Consider the following 20,896-nt stretch of genomic DNA (forward strand, 5'->3'; position numbering starts at 1 on the left):
CTCCTCCTCCACCTGAAGCCTGCCTGGTGAGCTGCCTACACCGGGGAGTGGGTGAGATGATTGTTTTGGCCATGCCTGTGCCAAGTCGTACTCTGTTCACCCACCTAGAGGCAAATGTTCTTGCCCTTTTGTTCTGTCTGACTCTCCTCCCCACCCTTTTAAACGTGTTCCAGTGTTTTACCAGGATTGGTTGCTCAGCCAAATAAATTCCTGATATAGAAAGTTCAGCTTGACAAAACACAAATCACAGGGGCCTTGTTTGCTTAACAAAAAAATGCTGTAGCTGGCACACCCTCGCTCTCCTCTGTCCTCCCCGTGTGTCTGTTTCCTGGGTCTCCAGGTGAAGGTCCCCTTCTCCCAGACTCGTCTCTCTGGATCTCCCCCTTTCTCTTGGCTGCTCTTGCCTCCACCTCCCTGGATCTGTCATTCTGTTTCACTTCCTCTGTGTCCCTCCTGGTTTCTCTGTCTCTTTCAGCTCCCTGTCTGTCTCTGTGGAGCTGTCTGACTTCTCTCATTTCTCCCTTCGTCAAGGAGCAGTCATGCACGAGAGCTGGAAATGTAGGTTTTACAGGCATTTGTTGAGCACCATCTGTGTGCTGGGCCCTGGGCAACATTGACTGAAATTTGACCCTTTCCCTCTAGGCAGGTAAGTGAGCCGGTGCACCAGGATGCCCAGCACAGTTTGGAATTAGGGAAGAGGTGCATGTTGATGGCGGGGGTCAGGGAGACTCCTAGGATGGTGGAGGAAGCCCAGGTGTGAGGCTAAGAGGCTCGTTTCTCCTTGACACTAATGAGTGGCTGGAGGTTTTCTGAGCCAGGGCTCTGCTGGCCTGGGGATGGTACTGCCAGTGAATGGCATGGTTGGAAAAGGCCAGACTGGAGGTGGGGGAAGGACAACTAGGGGATTGGGACAATAGGTCAAGCAGGATGTCAGGAGTTCGCAAGAGGACCCGTGTACCCCCAGGTGATGTGAGGGCAATCAGTGCTGCAGCCCAGTGGGTGGGGTCAGGTGGGAGAGGCAGGCAGAGAAAGCTCAGGTCCAAGTCCAGACCAAGCCAACAAGTGTGATGGAGGTCCAGGGTTGGGCTGAGAAGGGATGTGCAGACCCTAAAGGCCATGTCTACCCACCCCTCGCCCCCCATGCATATTTCCCTCCAGAGGCTCAGTAGACAGAGCTCTTTGCCAGTTGCATTCCCCTCTTCTTCCAGTAGGGGTCGCCCTCGCCCACTCTCTGTCACTCTCAGGCGGCCGTGTGACCCACCCCAGGCTCTCCCCTGGCCACAGCAATTGGGTCAGGGATGCTCTCATGACCCAATGTGGCCCAGTGAGAGTCAGCCCTGAGATATTTGCAGGGACTGTGGGAAAGAGTTCTGCTAGAGTATTCGCTGGAGTTAAACTGGAGCCTTGGGCCACCTTTGCTCCAGTGTGGGGAGGAGCCTGCCTGAGAATGGAGCGGGCGCAGGAAAGAGTTGACAGATGGTGAGTGTGAGCTTCCTGAGAGCAGAGCTGGAGCCCGCAGCCCCAGCCGGCCCTGAAGCCAGCCCTCCTGAACTTGTTGATTTCGTGAGCCCATCAATGCCCTTGACGGTTTAGGTCAGTTTTCACTGAGTCTTTCCCCCTGGAACCTCCCACCCCTTTCTGCCAGGACTGCGAGTGTTTCCTGGACAGATCCAGAAGGAGGGGTGGTTGCCCACATGGGAGCTCTGACTCCTGTTGGTGTCATTCTCTTGGAGGGAGTGTCTCTCTCCCTTTCCACACTGCTGCCCTTTCCATGCTCCATGTGACAAGGACTTGGAAGTTTCACAGCTGAGGACAAGGGAACAAACAGAGGTTAACATGGACCTGTTTTGGACTTCTGAAGCAGCCTCTTCTATAATCCTCAGAGCTCCAGCACTTCAGAGCTGGGTGATCTAAGGTAAGTATCTTAACCTCTCTGGACCCCTGTTTCCTCATCTGTAAAATGAGGAGAATGATAGTGCCTACTCAGGTTGTCAGGAGGATTAAAGGAATTAATACATATAAAGTGCTTGGGATAAGCCTTGTACATAGTAGATCTCAATAAATGTTAGCTGCTATTATTACTATTATATATCCAGACTCCAGAAGTTCAGCTCCTAGAAAATGAGGCACAGGGAAAGGCAAGAATCCCCACCCCCAGCTGCTTTGGGCTTGCCACTTTGCTCTCTGAAGACTGGCCTCTCCCTCAAATGATCGACAGGAGTTATCCACCCAGCGTGCCCCAAACAGGCCATGGCCTGAGTCATGCCCTATGGGGTGAGTAGAAGCCCACCAGGAAACAGGCAGAAGGGAAGACACTCCTGGCTGAGGGAAGGGCTGGAGACTTGACAGCACGTCCCCACCGCAGGCCCTGGCTGCTCAGTTACTAAGCAGACCCAAGCAGGGAGCTTCTGGTCCCCGGGTCTCAGAGGAACAGGCCCCTGGGGACTCATTTTTCCAGTCTCTCTCCTTCACCACTGTTGTCCCTCCACAGGCTCTTGGGGAAAGGCTTCTGGGAGGCAAGGACCAGGATGCGGTGCCAGGCCTGTGGGTCCTGTCTCCTCTGGGATGCACTGGTGCCCATGGAGGCAGGGGGTGACTTGGGGTCAATGGCTTCCTCTCTTCAGACTTTGGCAGAAATAACAATCTGCTTTGCATTAAGGAATCTCAAGAGACTCAAATCCTGCTCTTTTCTCCCTCAGGGCTCTCTGGGATATGAGCTCATTTGACCTCATTTGAACTCCTGAATGGTAGTTTAGGGCAGGGATCAGCCCCCCCATGTTACAGGTAGGAAAACTGAGGCCAGGGAAGTAACTGAGCAGGGGCCTGCAGGGACTCAGTGAAGGATGCTTTGGAACCCAGCCTCTTCCACCAGACGGAGGGTCAGCACATCCGGCCCGCCGCCTGTTTTTGTAAAAGTATTATCGAAACACAGCCACGGCCGTTAGTTTACATATGGCCCCTGGCTGCTTTTGCGATACAACCTCAGAGTTGAGTAGTTGCTACAGAGACTGTATGGCTTGCAAAGTCAAAAGTGTTTACCATCTGGCCCTTTACAGAAAAAGTTTGCCAACCCCCACACTCGAACACACTTTGCTGTTGAAACTCTATGTAGCTGAGAGAATAACAATCATCATGATTACCTACTATGTGCCAAGCACCATGCAACCCTTAACTGAATTTTTATTGACGTGCAAGGGTGTAGCTCAATGAATTTTCACACACTGAATACACCTGCATAACCAGCACCTGGATCAAGGAACGGAATATTACTAACCCCCAGCAGTCCCCCTCCAGGATGGGACCCCTCCTGTCACTCTGCCCAGAGGAGTAACCACTACTCTGATGTCTCCCCGCGCAGATGTCATTTGCCTGTTTTTGAACTTAATGTTCATGGAATCATATAGTTTGTGCTCCTTGTGCCTGCCTTCTTTCACTCAACATGATGTTTGTGAGATTCATCAGTGTTGCATGTCACTGGAGTCCATTCCTTCCCCGTGCTGGAGAATATCCCATGCAGTGAGGACCCGACATGTACTTTACCCATTTTCCTGTGTGGGGTGTTTGGTCTCTTTCTGGTTTCCATGGAGTATTATGAATATGCAAGATACGAGACCTCATTTCACCCTGACTTCAACCCTGAGAGGGAGACTAGTTTGTAGCCTCATTTTTTTTTTTAAGATTTTATTTTTCCTTTTTCTCCCCAAAGCCCCCTGATACATAGCTGTGTATTTTTAGTTGTGGGTCCTTCTAGTTGTGGCATGTGGGATGCCATGTCAGCATGGCTTGATGAGTGGTGCCATGTCGGCGCCCAGGATTCAAACTGGCGAAACCCTGGGCCGTTGAAACGGAGCATGAACTTAACCACTCGGCCACAGGGCTGGCCCCCTGTAGCCTCATTTTAAAGATGTGAAGACTGAGGTTCAGAGACAAAGGTGCCCACAAGGTGACACAGCAGGTAGGGGAAGCCCTCGGTGCAGGTGTGCTCACTGTCCTGGCTCTCTGGCTTCCTTGTTAGATTCTGGCTTGAAATTCCACTGTGACTACAGACTATGATCCCATTGATATGAGATTTCTAGAAAAAGCAAAATTATGGAGACAGAAGGTAGAGCCTGGGTTGTCTGGGGCTGGGAGCAAGGCTTGACCGCAAAGAGGCAGGAGGGAATGATTCGGGGCATCTGGATCGTGGGCATCATTGCACGACTGTGTGAACTTAGTAAAGCTCGCTCAATTGTACACTTAAAATGAGTGAATTTTATGGGATGTAAATTACACCTCAATAAAGCTCAAAAAAATCCCAAACCCACAGGCATCTATTTCTTCACCCTTTTGTGCCTCAATTTCCATTAGGGGTGTGAGGCTGGCTGTGCAAATTGTCAAGGGCTGTTCAGCCACAGAACTCTTCCGGTGCCCGCTACGATCAGATGCTCCCCACCAGCATGGCCTCTCCCTGCAAAGGTGTCAGGCATCTCCCTGGCCAGAGGTGACATCTGAGGCAATCGGGATCCTGTTTGGCTTTACTATATCCGACCTGCCGCCTGGCGGGGGGCAGGAGAGCCACGCGCAGCGGATGCACCGGCCCCAAACTGTTTCTCCAAGTGGTCCCCCGAGATGGCCGCTGCCTTTCAGTTTTTGCACTTGTTTATTTTCAAAGGGACGTTGCCAGACTGCTAAGCCAGCCCTGCCCTTTCATGGTTTGTTTTATACAAGAGATTTCAGGAGGAGAGAGAGGAGGTAAAGCGACCTGAAACCAATCTTCTGCCGGCAAAAGACTGCGACAGGCCCCAGCTGTTAGGTTGGAGGGATGTGTGGGGCCAGGATGTCCCCTTGCTGACCCCCAGTTCCCGGAACTCTGGGAATCCTGAGAGTGCAAATAATCATTGCCAATATTCAACCACTGACGTCGGGACAATTGGACATCCAGGCGCCAAAGGAAGGACCCTCAGCCCATACCCTACACCTTATTGCAGTGTTCTCTCAAAACGGATGGTAGACCAAAATGTACCTCTAAACATTCTAGAGGAAAGCGGAGGAGAAAATCTTTGTGACCTTGGCTTAGGCAAAGCCTTTTTAGACATGACATCAAAACCCTAACTATAAAAGAAAAAATTGATAAATTGGAGTTTATCAAAATTTAAAACTTCTGCTCTGCCAAAGACACTGTTAAGAGAATGAAAAAGACAAACCACAGACTGGCAGACGATCTTTGCAAAACACATGTCTGATAAAGGACTTGGATCTAGAATATATAAACAACTCTCAAAATTCAATACTAAGAAAGCAAACACCCCCACCCAAAAACACCCTAGCAAAATATTTGCATAGACACTTCATCATAGAAAAGATACGGGAGGAAAATAAGCACATGAAAGATGCTGAACATCATTAGTTATTAGGGAAATGTAAATTAAAACCACAGTGAGAGGAGCTGGCCCCGTGGCCGAGTGGTTAAGTTCGCGTGCTCCGCTGCAGGCGGCCCAGTGTTTCATTGGTTCGAATTCTGGGCGCGGACGTGGCATAGCTCATCAAACCACGCTGAGGCAGCGTCCCACATGCCACAACTAGAAGGACCCACAACAAAGAATATACAACTATGTACCAGGCGGCTTTGGGGAGAAAAAGGAAAAAATAAAATTTAAAAAAAAAAACAACACAGTGAGATACCACTACAGTCCCACCAGAAGAGCTAAAAAGATAGACCACACCAAGTGCTGGCGAGGCTGCAGAATAACTAGAATACCCCTGCACTGCTGCGGGGAAGGTAAAATGGCACAGCCATCTGGAAAATAGTTTGGCAGGCCCTTACAAAGTTAAACATAAATTTACCATACAGCCTGGCACCACTCCCAGATATTTACTGAAAAGAAATTAAAATGTACAAAGCCCTGTATATGAATGTTACAGTGGCCTCGTTTGTAACCACCCCAAACTGGAAACAACTAAAATGGCCTTCACCTGATGAGTGATAAACCAACTGTGATACATTCTGAAAATGAACTCCTACACAGCAATAAAAGGGAATGAACCACAGGAACGCAACCATAGGGAGGAGTCTCAGCCGTGTTGTGCTCAGTGAAAGAAGCCAGGCTCAAGGCTGCTTACTGAAGGATTCCATTTACGTGACATTTTGGAAACTGCAAAACAAGAAGCAGATCAGTGGTTGCCAGGGGGGCTGGGATGGGGAGAGAGGCTGACGGCAAAGGGATGAGGGAATCGCGTGTGTGTGCGGGAGCGTTGGAAATAGTCTGTACCTTGATTGTGATGGTGATTACACGACTGTATATGTTTGTCAAAATTCATGGAATTGTACACTAACAAGAGAACTTTACTGCATGTAAATCACACCCTAATAAAACAAAAATCATAATAGCCAACATGGTGCCACGAACTATGTGCCAGGCACCGTTTGAAGTACTTTACATATATGACCTCACTCAATCCTCACGACAACCCTATGAAGTAGGTATTAATTATCCCCAAACTGTGAAAGTTTTGCCCCAGCGCCCTTTGACCTTCTCCAGTTTCCTCCTGCATCAGTCTGATCCCCAGTGCCCTCTTCCTTCTGTAACCCTCACCTCTCCTGTGGCTGTCTCCTCTCGCCCACAGCCACAGTAGAAAAAGTTTCCACTAACTTGTTCCACTGAGGGGCACACAGCTAATAATGAAGCTTAGCAGGGATTTCAAACTCACATGCCTTCAGGAACCAGGCAGGTAATGTAAATAAGCAAAACACACTGGGACAATAGGGAGTGGTGGGGACTGTGGAAAGCCAAAGAGCAAAGGATGTGTCTAAAGGGGCTAATCGCTCCTTAGCTCCAGGCTCTACCATGTGGAAGTAGTAAGAGCCCAGTGTTGTCAGATCTTCAGATAGTTCAAGAAGATCCTAACACTGTCATATTTATACAAAATCCTGTGGTTTTTAAGATGCAAGCAAGTCACATTTTTAAAAAACTGTTCAGATGTTAGTTTTTACTATTGTAAAGACATTCACTCCTTTCTTTTTCTCTAAAATCACCCCCAAAGTACGAGAAAATAAGAAGCAGAAGCAGAAAACCAATGCTTAGTGAAATAAGGCAACATCTAGAGCCCCAAACCACAATATACGAAAGTGAAAGGAGGAGGGAGGAACGGAAATGAACTTTGCAAAGTGGAGGAAATTCAGACCCAAGTGCTGCGGAAGTCGATCCCAATGAGAAGCAGGTCAGTCCTCTCCTGGAATCGCAGAAAATGTAGGAATTGGAGGCATCAAGTACAGCAGGAAGCAGAGGACTAAAACTGGGCTTTGGTTGAAAGTCTGTATATGAAACAGTCAGACCTCCAGGTTGCCACCCCCCATCCTGCACAGTCCCGGCTGACTTCCACTGGAGACAGGTTTAGTGTCTGGAGAAATTAACTCAGAGTGGTTCAGACTCAGGGCCAGTAGGCATGGAGGAGTACAGGGAGTGCGTTGCCAGAGGCTGCAAGCAGGGAGTTTAGTGGCAGTGGGCAGAGTGAACAGCAAGACCATAGCCCCCTTCCCTGGCCTTGCCCCAGAGAATCAGCTGCCAGGCTTATACCCTCCCAGAAGGCATATGGAGGTCATCTGTGTGATTGGAACCACCCAGAGAGAAAGCCTTCAGATTCTGACATTTAGGAGTCTCCAACCTAAAAGCTGCCTGGCCATCTATTGACTTGCCGGTTGACGAGCCATGCTTCTGTCACGTACACTGGTCCTAGCAGCCATCCTAATGGGCATCTGGATTTTTTTTTTTTTTTTTTAGTGAGGAAGATTGGCCCTGAGCTAACATCTGTTGCCAATCTTCCTCTTTTTTTTTCTCTCTCCAAAGCCCCAGTACCTAGTTGTATATTCTAGTTGTAAGTCATTCTAGTTCTTCTGTGTGGGATGCTACCACAGCACAGCCTGATGATTGGTGTGTAGGTCTGTGCCCAGGATCCAAACCAGTGAACCTCAGGCCACCAAAGCAGAGTGTATGAACTTAACCACTTGGCCACAGGGCCGGCCCTGGCATCCAGACTTTAGAAAGCTTTCCACATGAAGAGAGAATTCAAAACATACTAGTGGGAAAAAAAGAAGAAGGAGAAGAAGAAAAATAAGCAAACAGTGCAGGGAGCAAAAGATAACTTCAAATAGACTCAAATAATATTCTTTGAGAAATAGACAATATTGCACCCATGAAACAAGAACAGGATGCTCTGTATATGAAGTAACACTTGAAGATAAGAAAGACTTCTAAGAAAAAAAATTTTAATTTTTGTAAAATTTCCCTAAAAGTAAGTCAAAGAGACAAAAATCAGAAAATACAATAAAACTAGAGTTGATTCAGCAAGTTCAACATCTAATAGAAGTTCCAGAAAGAGACAACAGAAAAAGTTAAAGGGAGAAAATAACTAGATAATATAACAAAATATCCCTAGCATGAGGACATGACCCTCCATGTTATAAGAGCCCTGGATTACCCAAGCCCATTAATGTTAAGAGGACTCACACCAAGGCACATAATCATGAAATTCAGAACACCAGTGATAGAGAGGAGATTGTAAGGTTCTCAGAGAGAAAAGCAGATCCTGGGGGGCCGGCCCCATGGCCGAGTGGTTAAGTTCATGCGCTCCACTTCAGCGGCCCAGGGTTTCACCAGTTGGGATCCTGGGCGCGGACATGGCACGGCTCATCAAGCCATGCTGAGGCAGCGTAGCACAACCAGAGGCACTCACAACTGGAATATACAGCTATGTACTGGGGAGCTTTGGGGAGAAGAAGAAGAAGAAAAAGAAAGGATTGGCAACAGATGTTAGCTCAGGGCCAATCTGAAAAAAAAAAGCAGGTCACAGAGAAAGGAGACAGTATAAGAATGACAGTGGAGGAAATAGAAGGACTTACAACTAGGATATATAACTACACACCGGGGCTTTGGGAAGAAAAAAAAAAAGAGGAAGATTGGCAACAGATGTTAGCTCAGGGCCAATCTTCCTCACCAAAAACCATACCTTAAAAAAAAAAAAAGAATGACATTGGGTATCTCGAAAGTAATGTCAGAAGCTACAAAATAGTGGAGCAATACCTTTCAAATTCAGAGGGCAAGTGATTTTCAGCCTATGTTTCTCTACCCAGCCAAACTACCCAACATGTGTGCAGGTAAAATTAAATAATTTTTTTTTTTTTGAGGAAGATTAGCCCTGAGCTAACTACTGCCAATCCTCCCCTTTTTGCTGAGGAAGACTGGCCCTGAGCGCACATCCATGCCCATCTTACTCTACTTTATATGTGGGACTCCCGCCACAGCATGGCTTGATGAGCGGTGCCATGTCTGCACCCGGTATCCGAACTGGTGAAACCCTGGGCCGCTGAAGTGGAACGTGTGAACTTAACTGCTGTGCCACCGGGCCAGCCCCTAAAATAACTTTTAGTTGTGCAAAGTTTCAAAAATTCTGCTTCCTGTGACCTTTCTGAAGAGACTTCTGGAGGATGTGCTCCTGTAAAACAAGGAAGTACATCAAGAAAGACAAAGACAAGAGATCCAGGAAATAGCAGCTGTGATACAAGAGAAATGAAGTACAGGGACTGGCCCAGTGACATAGTGATTAAGTTCATGCACTCTGCTTCAGCGGCCCAGGGTTTGCAGGTTTGGATCCTGGGCATGGCCTATACAACACTCATCCAGCCAGGCTGTGGCAGGCGTCCCACATATAAAGTAGAGGAAGATGGGCATGGATGTTAGCTCAGGGCTAATCTTCCTCAGCAAAAAGAGGAGGATTGGTGGCAGATGTTAGCTCAGGGCTAATCTTCCTCAAAAAAAAAAAAAAGCAAGCAAGAAAGAAATGAAGTAAATTTCCAGGATGATAAAGGGAGGTCCCAGGACAATAGCTATGTGTTAGGCCTAGAGAACAGCCGGTCCATATGGTTAGGACAAAGGGTGTTAGAGGGGAAAATTGAGACAGATAGGATCTGACAGGGCTGACTGTGTGAGAATTATATTGAGAGATATGTAACAAAGCTATTGGCTGATGTGCAAAGTCCTAAACTGTGGGTTTAAAGAAAGCTAAGCAAATGGGAAAAAATTAAGGCAGCTGATAACTCCAGGAAAATCAAAAATTTCAACAATAAAGGAAAAGAAATCATAATGTACAACTTGACTTAAGAGCACGCAATATTTTTGTGGTCAAAATAGTAAAAACATTGGTATGAATTTAACAAGATATGATTTAGCTATGTTTGTAGGATGAGGGAGGAAAGAAGTGTATAAATAAAAAAGCAAAGTAAAATCATTCTAACGTAAGTCAGTAGATGATGTCTGAAATTGATGATTCTAGAAAAAAATATACAGGTTTTAATCTGGAGATAAATACTAGAAGAAATAACTAAAAAATTTGAAAGCAGTTACCTCCAGGCAGGCAGTAGGTAGGGCTGTATGACCAGTTCTGGTCAGGTAGTAAGAGGCATGAGTATGTGTGGGCCACAGAGGAGACTACTGTTTTTAACTATAAGCCTTCTAACATGAGTGGACTTTTAAAAACTCTATATTTTATTTTTATAAAAATCTTTAAAAACTGTAACTTAAAAAATTCCATTTTGTTTTATTTTATTTTATTTTTTTGCTCTACACTGTTTCTTGGGTCCCCTATCTTTCTCTTACTTGAATTTAATGTCTACTTTGCTGGAGAACAACCTCTAGTAATTCTTTCAAATATGGCCTATGGATGCAAAAGCCATTTAACCTTTTATCTGCCAAGATTTTTTGAGGTGTAATTTACATGTAGTAAAATTCACGCTTTTTACGTGTACATTTCTATGAATTCTGAGAAACTCACACAGTTGTGTTACCACCAGCACAATCAGGAGACAGAATATTTTTTTTTTTTAAAGATTTTATTTTTTCCTTTTTCTCCCCAAAGCCCCCTGGTACATAGTTGTATATTCTTCGTTGTGAGTCCTTCTAGTTGTGGTAGGTGGGATGCTGCCTCAGCGTGGTTTGATGAGCAGTGCCATGTCCGCGCCAAGGATTCGAACCAACGAAACCCTGGGCTGCTTGCAGCGGAGCGCGTGAACTTAACCACTCGGCCACGGGGCCAGCCCCAGGAGACAGAATATTTTAATCACTCCAAATAGTCTGCTTATTTCTCTTTGTAGTTAGACCACTGTCCCCCAGTTCCTGGCCCCTACTGATCTGGTTTCTGTCCCCATGATTTTGTCTTTTCCGAACGTCATACAAATGGAATCAAACAATATACAGCCCTTTAAGCCTGGCTTCTTTTACTTGGCATAATACTTTTGAGAGTCATCCATAGTATTGCATTTATGGGGACCTTTGAAATCCAAAGGTATAGTGGTCATCAGTGCCATTCACCAAATATTTCTGGCTGTCTGTTTTCTGGTCACAGATCAGATTGTACTTCCTGGCTCCCTTGTGGTTAGGTGGGGCCATGTGATTAGTTCTGGCCAATGAGTTGTTTCTGGCCAATGAGTTGTGAGTACACGGCATCTCTGGGCCAGACCATTTAATTGACAATGCAAGATCCTGTTGAGCTCTCTCCCCTTCTGCCACAGTGATGGGCAACATTTGTGATGGTGGCTGCTCAGTCAGCCTGAGTCTTGGAGTGACTATGACCAGCAGAGCCCCCTGCTGACCTGCGATGGACACATAGCCTATAGACAGGTAGCTTGAACCAGAAGCACACCTTTGTGGTTTTAAGCCACTGAGATCTGGGCATGGTTTGTTTTCACAGCACAATCACCCTATACTAACCCATACAGAAGGCTTGTGTTTTTAGCACTGGGAAATTTTCTTTTATTGCTGCTTTGATTATTTCCTCTCTCTATTTTTTCCTCTCTCTCTCTCTCACTTTCTTCATTCTTTCTGGAACTATCAGGCAGGTCCTGGGACTTTCGGATTATCCTCCATGTTAGTTAACCTCTCTTTATCCTTTTGGCAGTCTTATGGGAGAAATTCTCAGATTACTCTTTTAGCTCACTACTGTGTTTTCCAACCTTGTTCATTTTGCTATTCAACTCAGCTTGTTTAAAAATTATAATTTTATATTTATATGTATTTTCCAAGACCTCTATTTGCTTCTTTCCCATAATGGGTTGTTGCTTAACGCATGCAGAATTTTCCATATTCTTTCTAGGGCTATTATTATTATTGTTATTTCTTTGGAGGAAGATTAGCCCTGAACAAACTGCTGCCAATCCTCTTCTTTTTGCTGAGGAAGACTGGCCCCAAGCTGACATCCGTGCCCATCCTCCTCCACTCTATATGTGGGACGCCTACCACAGCATGGTGTGCCAAGCGGAGCCATGTCCGCATCCGGGATCCAAATCGGTGAACCCTGGGCCACTGAGAAGCGGAACATACAAACTTAACCGCTGCGCCACTGGGCCAGCCCCTAGGGCTACTATTTTTAAAGTCTTTTGTTTGTTAACTTTTCCCCTTCACGCGTTAGTTCTCAGGGAGCTTTCTTCCAGAGTGCTGACTTTCCTTAATTGTTTGCTGGCTTTTGCTGGCCCGTAACACATGCGTTTGGGAATTCGTATTTGCCTGATTGCTGATTTGATGACAACGGAGTGCTGCTTCTGATTTTTGGTCAAGAGACGGCAGTTTTATCAGGTTCTGTGTCTTTGTGGCTTGTTGGGTGTGGGAGCTCTTTGTCCTTCCCGGGAGTTGTTAAGTCTCCGGGGCACTGCCTTCCAGGTCCCTCTGTGCACTTGCTGTCGCTGCCCACTATTCAGGAGGAAGGAAGGTGGGGGCCATCAGCCTAGATCCTCTTCGAGCATTTCCACATTTCCTGGAAAACTGCCCCTGAGACCTTCTTCCAGCCATTGATTGTGAGCTTGGAGCGCCCTCCTCCAGATCTCGTTCGTGGTGGTCCTCTGCTTCCTGCAGTTTTAACTGTGATTTCCCTCCAGTCTTATTTCTTCTCTAATACAGTTTTTTAGGAATTTATGGTGAGGATTAACGAAGTATGTTTGTGCCCCGAATATGGCCCACGGATTGCCAGTTTGCAACATCAGCCTTAAGAGGTTATCTTCTCCCAGTGAATTGATGTTCATTTTTTTTAATTAAAAAAAAAGTATACATCCTCCCACATGGATGTCTTTTGTGTCAAGAAACCAAAGAGAAATAGAGTACACTCCTAAACAAAAAAGAATACAAGTAATAATTGTTTCTTTTGGAAATTAGAAAAAATAAATAAGCATAAAAAAGAAAACAGGGGCCCACCCAGTGGTGCATCAGTTAAGTTTGCATGTTCCACTTCAGCAGCCTGGGGTTCACCGGTTCGGATCCCGGGTGTGGACATGGCACCGCTTGGTAGAGGAAGATGGCCATGGATGTGAGCTCAGGGCCAGTCTTCCTCAGCAAAAAGAGGAAGATTGGCAGCAGTTAGCTCAGGGCTAATCTTCCTCCAAAAAAAAAAAAAAAAAAAGAGAAGAAAAAATCACCCTGCCCAAAGATAACTGGTGTCAACATTATAGTGATGGTACTTTATGACAAATACATATAAAAATAGATATTGGGGCCGGCCCCGTGGGCGAGTGGTTAAGTTCGCAAGCTCTGCTTCTGGCGGCCCAGAGTTTCACGGGTTAGGATCCTGGGCGCGGAAATGGCACTGCTCATCTGGCCACGCTGAGGCGGTGTCCCACATGTCACAACTAGAAGGACCCACAACTAAAAATACACAACTATATACCTGGGGGCTTTGGGAGAAAAGAGAAAAATTAAATCTTAATATATATATATATATACACACACACATAGTTTTTTGAAATTGATATCAAACCACCGATAACTGTTTAAAAGTTGTTTTTCCATGCAATAATATATCATGGACTTCTTTCCCTGTCAATAAATATACATGTACATCATTTAATATGTAGTGTTCCATTGTATTGGGGGTTATAATATTCAATGAATTCCCTCTTGTTGGGCATGACATTGTTTCCAATGTTTCCTCTTTATAATTGATGCTACAATCATCGTCCTTGTACACATATCCTTAGGTTAAAATTCTAGGGGCCCGCCCATGGTGCAGCTGTTAAGTTTGCATGTTCTGCTTAGTGGCTGGGGGTTCGCCGGTTCGGATCCCAGGGTGCAGACATGGCACCCCTTGGCAAGCCATGCTGTGGTACGTGTCCCACATATAAAGTGGAGGAAGATGGGCACGGATGTGAGCTCAGGGCCAGTCTTCCTCAGCAAAAAGAGGAGGATAAGCAGCAGATGTTAGCTCAGGGCTAATCTTCCTCAAAAAAAAAAAAATTCTAGAAGTGAAATTGCTGTGATAAATGTGGCTGGGCATTTAAGAGTTTACGGAGGGGAAAAGTCTCCAGATAAAGGAAGGCAACTCAAAGGGTGGACTTGCAGACATTTGCAACCAGAGTTGAGAGCAGTGGTTTTGGCAAGGGGGAGATCTCAAACTCATGCCGAGGCTGCCAGTCGCTGTGGCCTATGCCTCCTTGGAGACATCTAAGTAAGGAGTTAGTGCAGCCATTTTGGAAAGAGCCTTTTTTCCTTCCTTCCCAACACCCTCCCCTTCAGGAGGAGGGTGGGGCGGGGCTGTCGGCCCCCATCCAAATCTGGAAGTGAAAATGGCTTCAAAGCAGAGCACTGGCGCCTCGAGGAGGACTCGTGAGGCCCTGCCGGGACGACTGTGGGTGCTCCTGCCCCAGGGGCCTTGCTCACCCTCCTGATGCCTTACCATCCCCCACCCTCCCCACACGGTCCCCACCCTAGGCTGGCTTTGAACCCCTTGCCAGCTTTCTAGAAGTGTCAAGTATTAGGTTGAACCATATGAAATTACTGTTTCGCAGTCAAAAAGTGGTTGAGTATTGGGAATTTCTAGGTACCCATGGTCTGATTGGTTCAATTCCTTCAGTCTAGTGCATACATTTATTTAACACTCATTCTGTGCTAGGCACAGTACTAAGCAATTTAAGGCGTTTTTTAAATTGTCGCAACTTTCTGAGGCATAGGAATTGTTCTCTATTTGAAAGAGAAGAAAACTACGGCTCAGAACTTCCCCTTTTGGAATTGTTTGGAGGCTGGTTCACCTTCCAAACTTAAGATCTTAACAATAGTTTGAGTTGTAAAGGAGCTGGCGGCTCTGCCACTTACTAGCTGTGATGCCCTAGTCAAGTGAATTAACTTGGCAGAGCCAGCTTGCACGTCTGTGGACGTGAGGTCACAGTGAGAAGAGTTCTTGCTCTTGTTTTCGCGTTAGAAAAATCCCTTTGGTATTCAGCGACTCAGTCTTCTCATCAATAAAATGGGGACAATAACGACAGCACACAGTAACATTCGGGACGAGCTGGTAGAACGCAGTTCCGGGCCCTGCAAGAGAAAGCGGGACCTGTGAGGGGGAAGGAGCCCCACCCCCACCCACCACGTGGAGCGCCCGCCCCGCCCGCAGCAAGGCCGCAGGGCGATTCTCCGGACCGCCGGGCGGGGTCAGCGCGGCCCGCTCGGCCAACGCCTCTCCCAGGCCCCGGCACTGGCGAGCGGCACCACCCAGCCATCACGTCCCGCAGCACCCGGGGCAGCCCGGAGGGAGGGGGTGGCGAGGGGCGGGGCCGGGAGGCGTGGCCTCCGGCTCTCCTCCTCTCTTTTTTTGTCCGCCTAGATGCGGAAAGGCTTCCCTGCGCCTTTAAGGGGCCGACGCGGGCAGCCGATTGGCCGAGACGCGCCCGTGACGTCACTCCGGGGCCGGCGCCGAGGCGGCCCCTTCGGCCCGCGCCCTCCCCCTCCCGCCCCGCCGCGCGCTCGCGGACGGTCGGCGCGCGGGCTGGGCCGGCGCCCCTCAGCTTCGCTCCTGGCGTCGCCCCGGGCCCCGGGGGATGCCCCCGGCCGGGTCCCCCCATGGCCACCGACGTCTTCATGTGCTCCCCGCGCCGGCCGCGCAGTCGGTGCCGCCCGATGCTGCTCAAGCCCCAGGTGCCCGAGGACGACGACGACTCGGACACGGATGAGCCGTCCCCGCCGCCCGCCTCCGGCTCGGCCACGCCGGCCCGGGCCCAGGCGAGCGCCGCGCCGCAGCCGTCCCGGGCCGGGTCGGGCCGCGAGGAGCCTCCGCGCCGCCAGCAGATCATCCACAGCGGCCACTTCATGGTGTCGTCGCCGCACCGCGAGCACCCGCCCAAGAAGGGCTACGATTTCGACACGGTCAACAAGCAGACGTGTCAGACCTACAGCTTCGGCAAGACCAGCTCCTGCCACCTGTCCATCGACGCCTCGCTCACGAAGCTCTTTGAGTGCATGACCCTGGCCTACAGGTAGGGACTCGGCGACCCCCGGCGGGCCCGGCCCGCCCCACCTCGAGCAGGGCTTCCTTCTTTGACAAAACTGGCGTGGAGGGCCGAGCCGCCTGGGGGCTCCTTGGCTTCACGCCTTCCCTTTGGGTCTTCCCCCTTCGGGAGGAGTTAGGGTCTGGGGTCCCCAGAGGAAGCGAGAGCGGCCGGGGTCCTGGCCTCTTCTCCTGTCAGCAGTGCTTGGGTTCTTCCGGCTCCACGTTCCCATCCAGGCCTTCCCCTCCAGTGTCCCCAGGCCACCGATTTTGGGCAAGAGAGAGGTGTAAATACAGGCTGCACCTTATGTTACTGGACTCTCTCCGCCCCTTACCCCAAATGCTTTGTTTCCAGCAATATCGAGTAGTGGCTAAGATCACCTGTCCAGGGGGTGGCTTAAGCACTGGCTCCACTGTGTTTAATGGTTGTGTAAAATCTCAGAGCCTATTTCCTCCTTTATAAAGAGGGGATGACAGTAGTATCTGCCTCCATTGGCTGTTGTGGGGATGGAATAAGATAGGTAAAGTGCTTATTTCAGTGCCTGGCACATAATTGGATGCTCCATAAATGTTAGCTACTTTTCTTATTGTCCTGGCAGAGGGAAGCTGGGTCCCCTCACATCCCCCTTATTGGAAAGCCCTCCTCCAACTTGGGAGGGGCCCTGGATGCCTCCTAGGAAGGCGTTTGGAGCCACAGCTGTTGGAGGTGCAGTCTGTCCTCCTGGCAAATTGGAGAGTTCTCTGGCCAACCCTGAAACATGATATGGGGATGTCAGTGTTTAGGGCAGGCATCCCAGACACCATCCTGACATGTGGATTTGGTTCCAGGAGGAGATCCCTTTTTCCTAAGTCACAGAGATGCCTGACCCTCAAGGATTAAGACGTCTTTCCATTCTCTCATCCTTCCTCAGTGTGTATGTTAGGTATTTGCTTCAGGTAACTTCTGCCTCAGCGACAGAACTTCTTTGGGCTAGCTGCAGTGCATAGCAGCCCAGCCCTGCGCAAAGCTCATGATAGGATCTGTGCTGAATGGGAGTTATTGCATTAGTAACTGGACTGGCTGGGGCTGTCTTAGGTCTACTCTGCAGGCAGCGCAGGAAGAGTTTCCTAGGAGACTCCAGAAGCAGTGTAAAGAAGAGCAGGAACAACCCCCCGCTCCCTCCTTTTGGAGAGCCCTGAGCCCCAGATATATCCAAGTTAAAACATTACACATTTACCTGAAGTTAAAACACTAGATACATGGCTCTGGGTGGCATTTTCCCCCTCTGGAATAAATGATTAGTCAACTTGTTCCTTCGTTGTGTTCCTGAAATGAACCCCCCTTCCTCTTCTGAAGGGTTCTCTGATGATTGTACATTACCCTTAGCTCTTCTCCCATCCCCTTACGTGACACATTGGTCAGGCTCTGCTCTGATTCTTTGGTCCTGCCGGCTTCACCTGGCACTGAGCCTGCGAAGATGTTCTGTTTTGTAAAAAAGCAAATGGTATTGAGATTGCAGCCCTGAGCCGTCTTTTTAGCCTTGCTTACTCAGTCTCAAAGTTTGAGCACTTCCATTGGAATCAAACCCAACTAGATTGTAGCATGTGCTACACTTTGAGAGAGCCCTTTCAAACAAAACTAGAGGTGAAGGACAGGAATGTTTTATTAAGAGAACTTAATCCTCATTTTTATTTTAATATAAACTTCTACATGTACAGGGAGAGAATGGATGACTGAGTAGCAGGCGGCATGGGCTAACACCAAAGAATTTTAGTAGTGGCATATTTTTTTTACTTCTTTCAAAAATATTTTGGCACCTGGCCATTGCTCAGTTAACTTTCTTCATTGAAAAATGCACCCTTAGTTTGTTTCAAGACTTACCTTGCCCTTCAGGACCTCCATCCCCTCTGGCTCTCTTGCTTTGCAGGTATTCCCTGTGTACAAATCCTGCCTCTGCAGGTCCGCAGTGAATATCTGCCTAGTAATTTCTCATGAAGATGCTCTTTGTCTCTCTATGGGAGGCTGATTTGGACGGTCCCCGAGTTTAGTTGGCAGTGTGGAACTTTGGTACAGATTGAGAGAGGAATGACTCAAAACCAGTTGTCTGTGCTGTATCCTTTGGCACGGAAAGCAGCTCGAGAACAGAACTGAGTTTCTGACCTTAACTGTCCTATCGTGACCACTCGCTGGCTTTCTGAGAAGTAGGGTCGAGGTCGGGGGCAGGGAGGAAAGAAGACTTAACCTCTCAGGTGGTCTAACTTCATTTTCAGTGGGGTTTGAGGCTTCACCACTGGTTTTCCAGGTTTTCTCCTTCTCCTTGGGCTGAGGGGGAGGCCAGCTGGGCCTCCTCTTCTGTGCGACTGTTTCTGGCCTAGGCTCTTTCTAACTTCAACTTCCTGTCGGTCCCCTGGCCTCTTCGTTCAGCTGCCTAACTCCCTGGTACACTCTGTGCTTTCTTTTGGTTTGGTTTCCTGTTAACTGCCGCCTCCCAGCTGTTTCCAGATGAGGCTGAACAGCTCTTTGAGGGGAGGTACTAAGGGCAGGGGAAGTTGTGGTTATTTTTTCCCCAGTCCCGTGAAGTGGTCTGGGGATTCTGAATGTGATCTGTTCCTGAACATGCAAAGTCTTGAACTCCCAAAGGGTCTTTGGCAAGACTGACTTTGGGTGGGGAATAGGGTGTTTGAGGAATCGGGACTGTGTGTGAGTGTGCCCAGTGTCCTATCTGGGTAAGTAACAGTGCATATGGGATTCCGGCTTCGTGCAGCTGGCCTTAAAATCCATGTCCCTGGGGCCGGCCCCGTGTCCAAGTGGTTGAGTTCGCGCACTCTGCTTCGGTGGCCCAGGGTTTACCCAGTTCGAATTGTGGGTGCAGACATGGCACCACTCATCAGGCCGTGCTGAGGCAGCATCCCACATGCCACAACTAGAAGGACCCAAAACTAAAAATACACAGCTGTGTACTGGGGGACTTTGGGAGAAAAAAAGGAAAAATAAAATCTTAAAAAACAGAAAATCCATGTCTTTCCCACTCTCTGGTGCTAAGTAGCCCTATAGCGAAACATCTCGATTTGATCCTACAGCATGTGCTCAGGTATTGAGACATTTTGGAGGGGAAGAAGTTGCCTTTCCCCAGGGCAAAACTTAGGTGATAGAGGATGGGGAAGAAGCCCATGGCTTACCTTTTCTAAGCCTTCCTGTCTGCCACTGTAAAATGGGGAGGCTAAAACTTCCCTGCAGGGTGGATGTGAGGATTAACTGAGATAATTCTGAACATGTCCAGTACCTGGCAAAGACGACGCAAGAGGAGCTTTAACAGGCTGAGTCCAATTCTGTGTCCTCATTCAACTGACATTTATTAGAAGCCCAAGTTTCTCATCTGTAAACGGAGGGAAATAACGTATCTAACTAGGATCTTTTAGTGTGGCCCTCAAATGCCTGCTTGACAAATACTAAATAGCTGCATTCTTGCTTTGCCCGTACTTTCTAAGGCTCCACAATGGAGCTATGTACTCTAGAACATAGTTCATGGTTCTTGCCCTCTTAACATTTTAAGGAATGTCACACATGTAAATCACCCACACAGATTCTGAACACATCTCGTAGACAGCTTTTTGTGGTTGGTTTTGGTTTCACTTCTCTACCTTTTAATGTAGTTCTTTATTAGGGTGTTTTGGTGTGAATGTCTCAGGGAGTAAGAGAGGGTCTTTTTATGTACATAGAGATAAGCAATAGCTTTTTGGACAGTGGGTTTCTGCTTAAATGTGTATTTGAGGAGACCTTTTCATTTGGACCTGTAAGACAGCCTTGGAATGTTGCCCCATATATGTATGCCCTGTATAGTGACCCTCTGTTCCTGCCCAAGGTGGGAGTTTCTGCCACACCTAAGGAATAGCAGGGATTAAAGGTTTAGAGCACTATGTCCTCCAAATTGTAAGTTTTCAACAGAGGAACTTTCTAATGTAGCCAGAGTGACTAGTTGTGAATGGAACCATTCCCACGAATGACTAAATTAATGTTCCTCTTCTGCAACCGTGCTGAAAATAAGCAGTGTTTCTTCTCTTGTGCTTTCTTTAGTCTTTAATCATTGCATAGTGTGCCGTTAAAGGGTGTGCACTGAGATAGGAGTGAAGCTCCAGAGGTGAGAAAGACAGTCTCTGTCCTCAAGGAGCTCACAGACTTGGGGACAGATAAACAGTTGTAGAACAGTTATCAAGGGCTGTGATAAAACATGTGAACCAGGTCTAATGGCAGTACCAAGGAAGGGTGCCAAAACCAGACTGAGTATGTGTTTCCATAATGGGTATCAGTGTGGACAGTTTCCCCTGACATCAAGGTTAATACTTATCTCCCCTTCCCCATGTGGCTAGCTGTCAGAAGTTATGGATCATATTGCCCAACCGGAAGCCCCAGTGTTCCTTTAACCTATCTTCTCCACTTCAGTAGCACAGAACCAAATTTCCTTTTTATATAGAGGCTGATTGGCTAATTGCCATCTGGAAGGGGGAGGAAGAGGGATAAAATTGGGAAGAGCCTGGGAAAAGAGGTTAGAGGAGAAGATGGAAGGAGTTTATTTGCTAGGGTGGGAGAAGGGAAGAGAATTTACACTAACTGCATACTATTATGTCCTAGATTCTTGTTACATTATCTTAA

At 47.8% G+C, this 20,896-nt stretch overlaps 1 protein-coding gene and 1 long non-coding RNA gene across 6 annotated transcripts in view; both read left to right on the forward strand.

Annotated features, from left to right (window-relative positions):
• The first annotated feature begins 1,379 nt into the window (after window positions 1–1,379).
• Window positions 1,380–13,358, forward strand: LOC138915313 (uncharacterized). Its single transcript, XR_011421115.1, has 3 exons — window positions 1,380–1,915; window positions 11,540–11,648; window positions 12,684–13,358. It is a non-coding gene; the product is annotated as an uncharacterized lncRNA (long non-coding RNA).
• Window positions 13,359–15,716: 2,358 nt separating this feature from the next.
• MLXIP (MLX interacting protein) overlaps window positions 15,717–20,896 on the forward strand; it is a 58,110-nt gene continuing 52,930 nt past the window's right edge. For 2 of the 5 annotated variants that reach the window (XM_023647212.2, XM_070220319.1), the window contains exon 1: window positions 15,722–16,255. In XM_023647212.2, coding sequence (XP_023502980.1) covers window positions 15,843–16,255 — 413 coding nt within the window. In that variant the 5' untranslated portion in view covers window positions 15,722–15,842. Of the gene's footprint in view, window positions 16,256–20,896 lie in introns of all 5 variants that reach the window. The other 3 variants (XM_023647213.2, XR_011420841.1, XM_023647214.2) reach the window with 3 other exon arrangements.

This window comes from Equus caballus, chromosome 8, assembly GCF_041296265.1.
Source record: "Equus caballus isolate H_3958 breed thoroughbred chromosome 8, TB-T2T, whole genome shotgun sequence".
Taxonomy (NCBI): domain Eukaryota; kingdom Metazoa; phylum Chordata; class Mammalia; order Perissodactyla; family Equidae; genus Equus; species Equus caballus.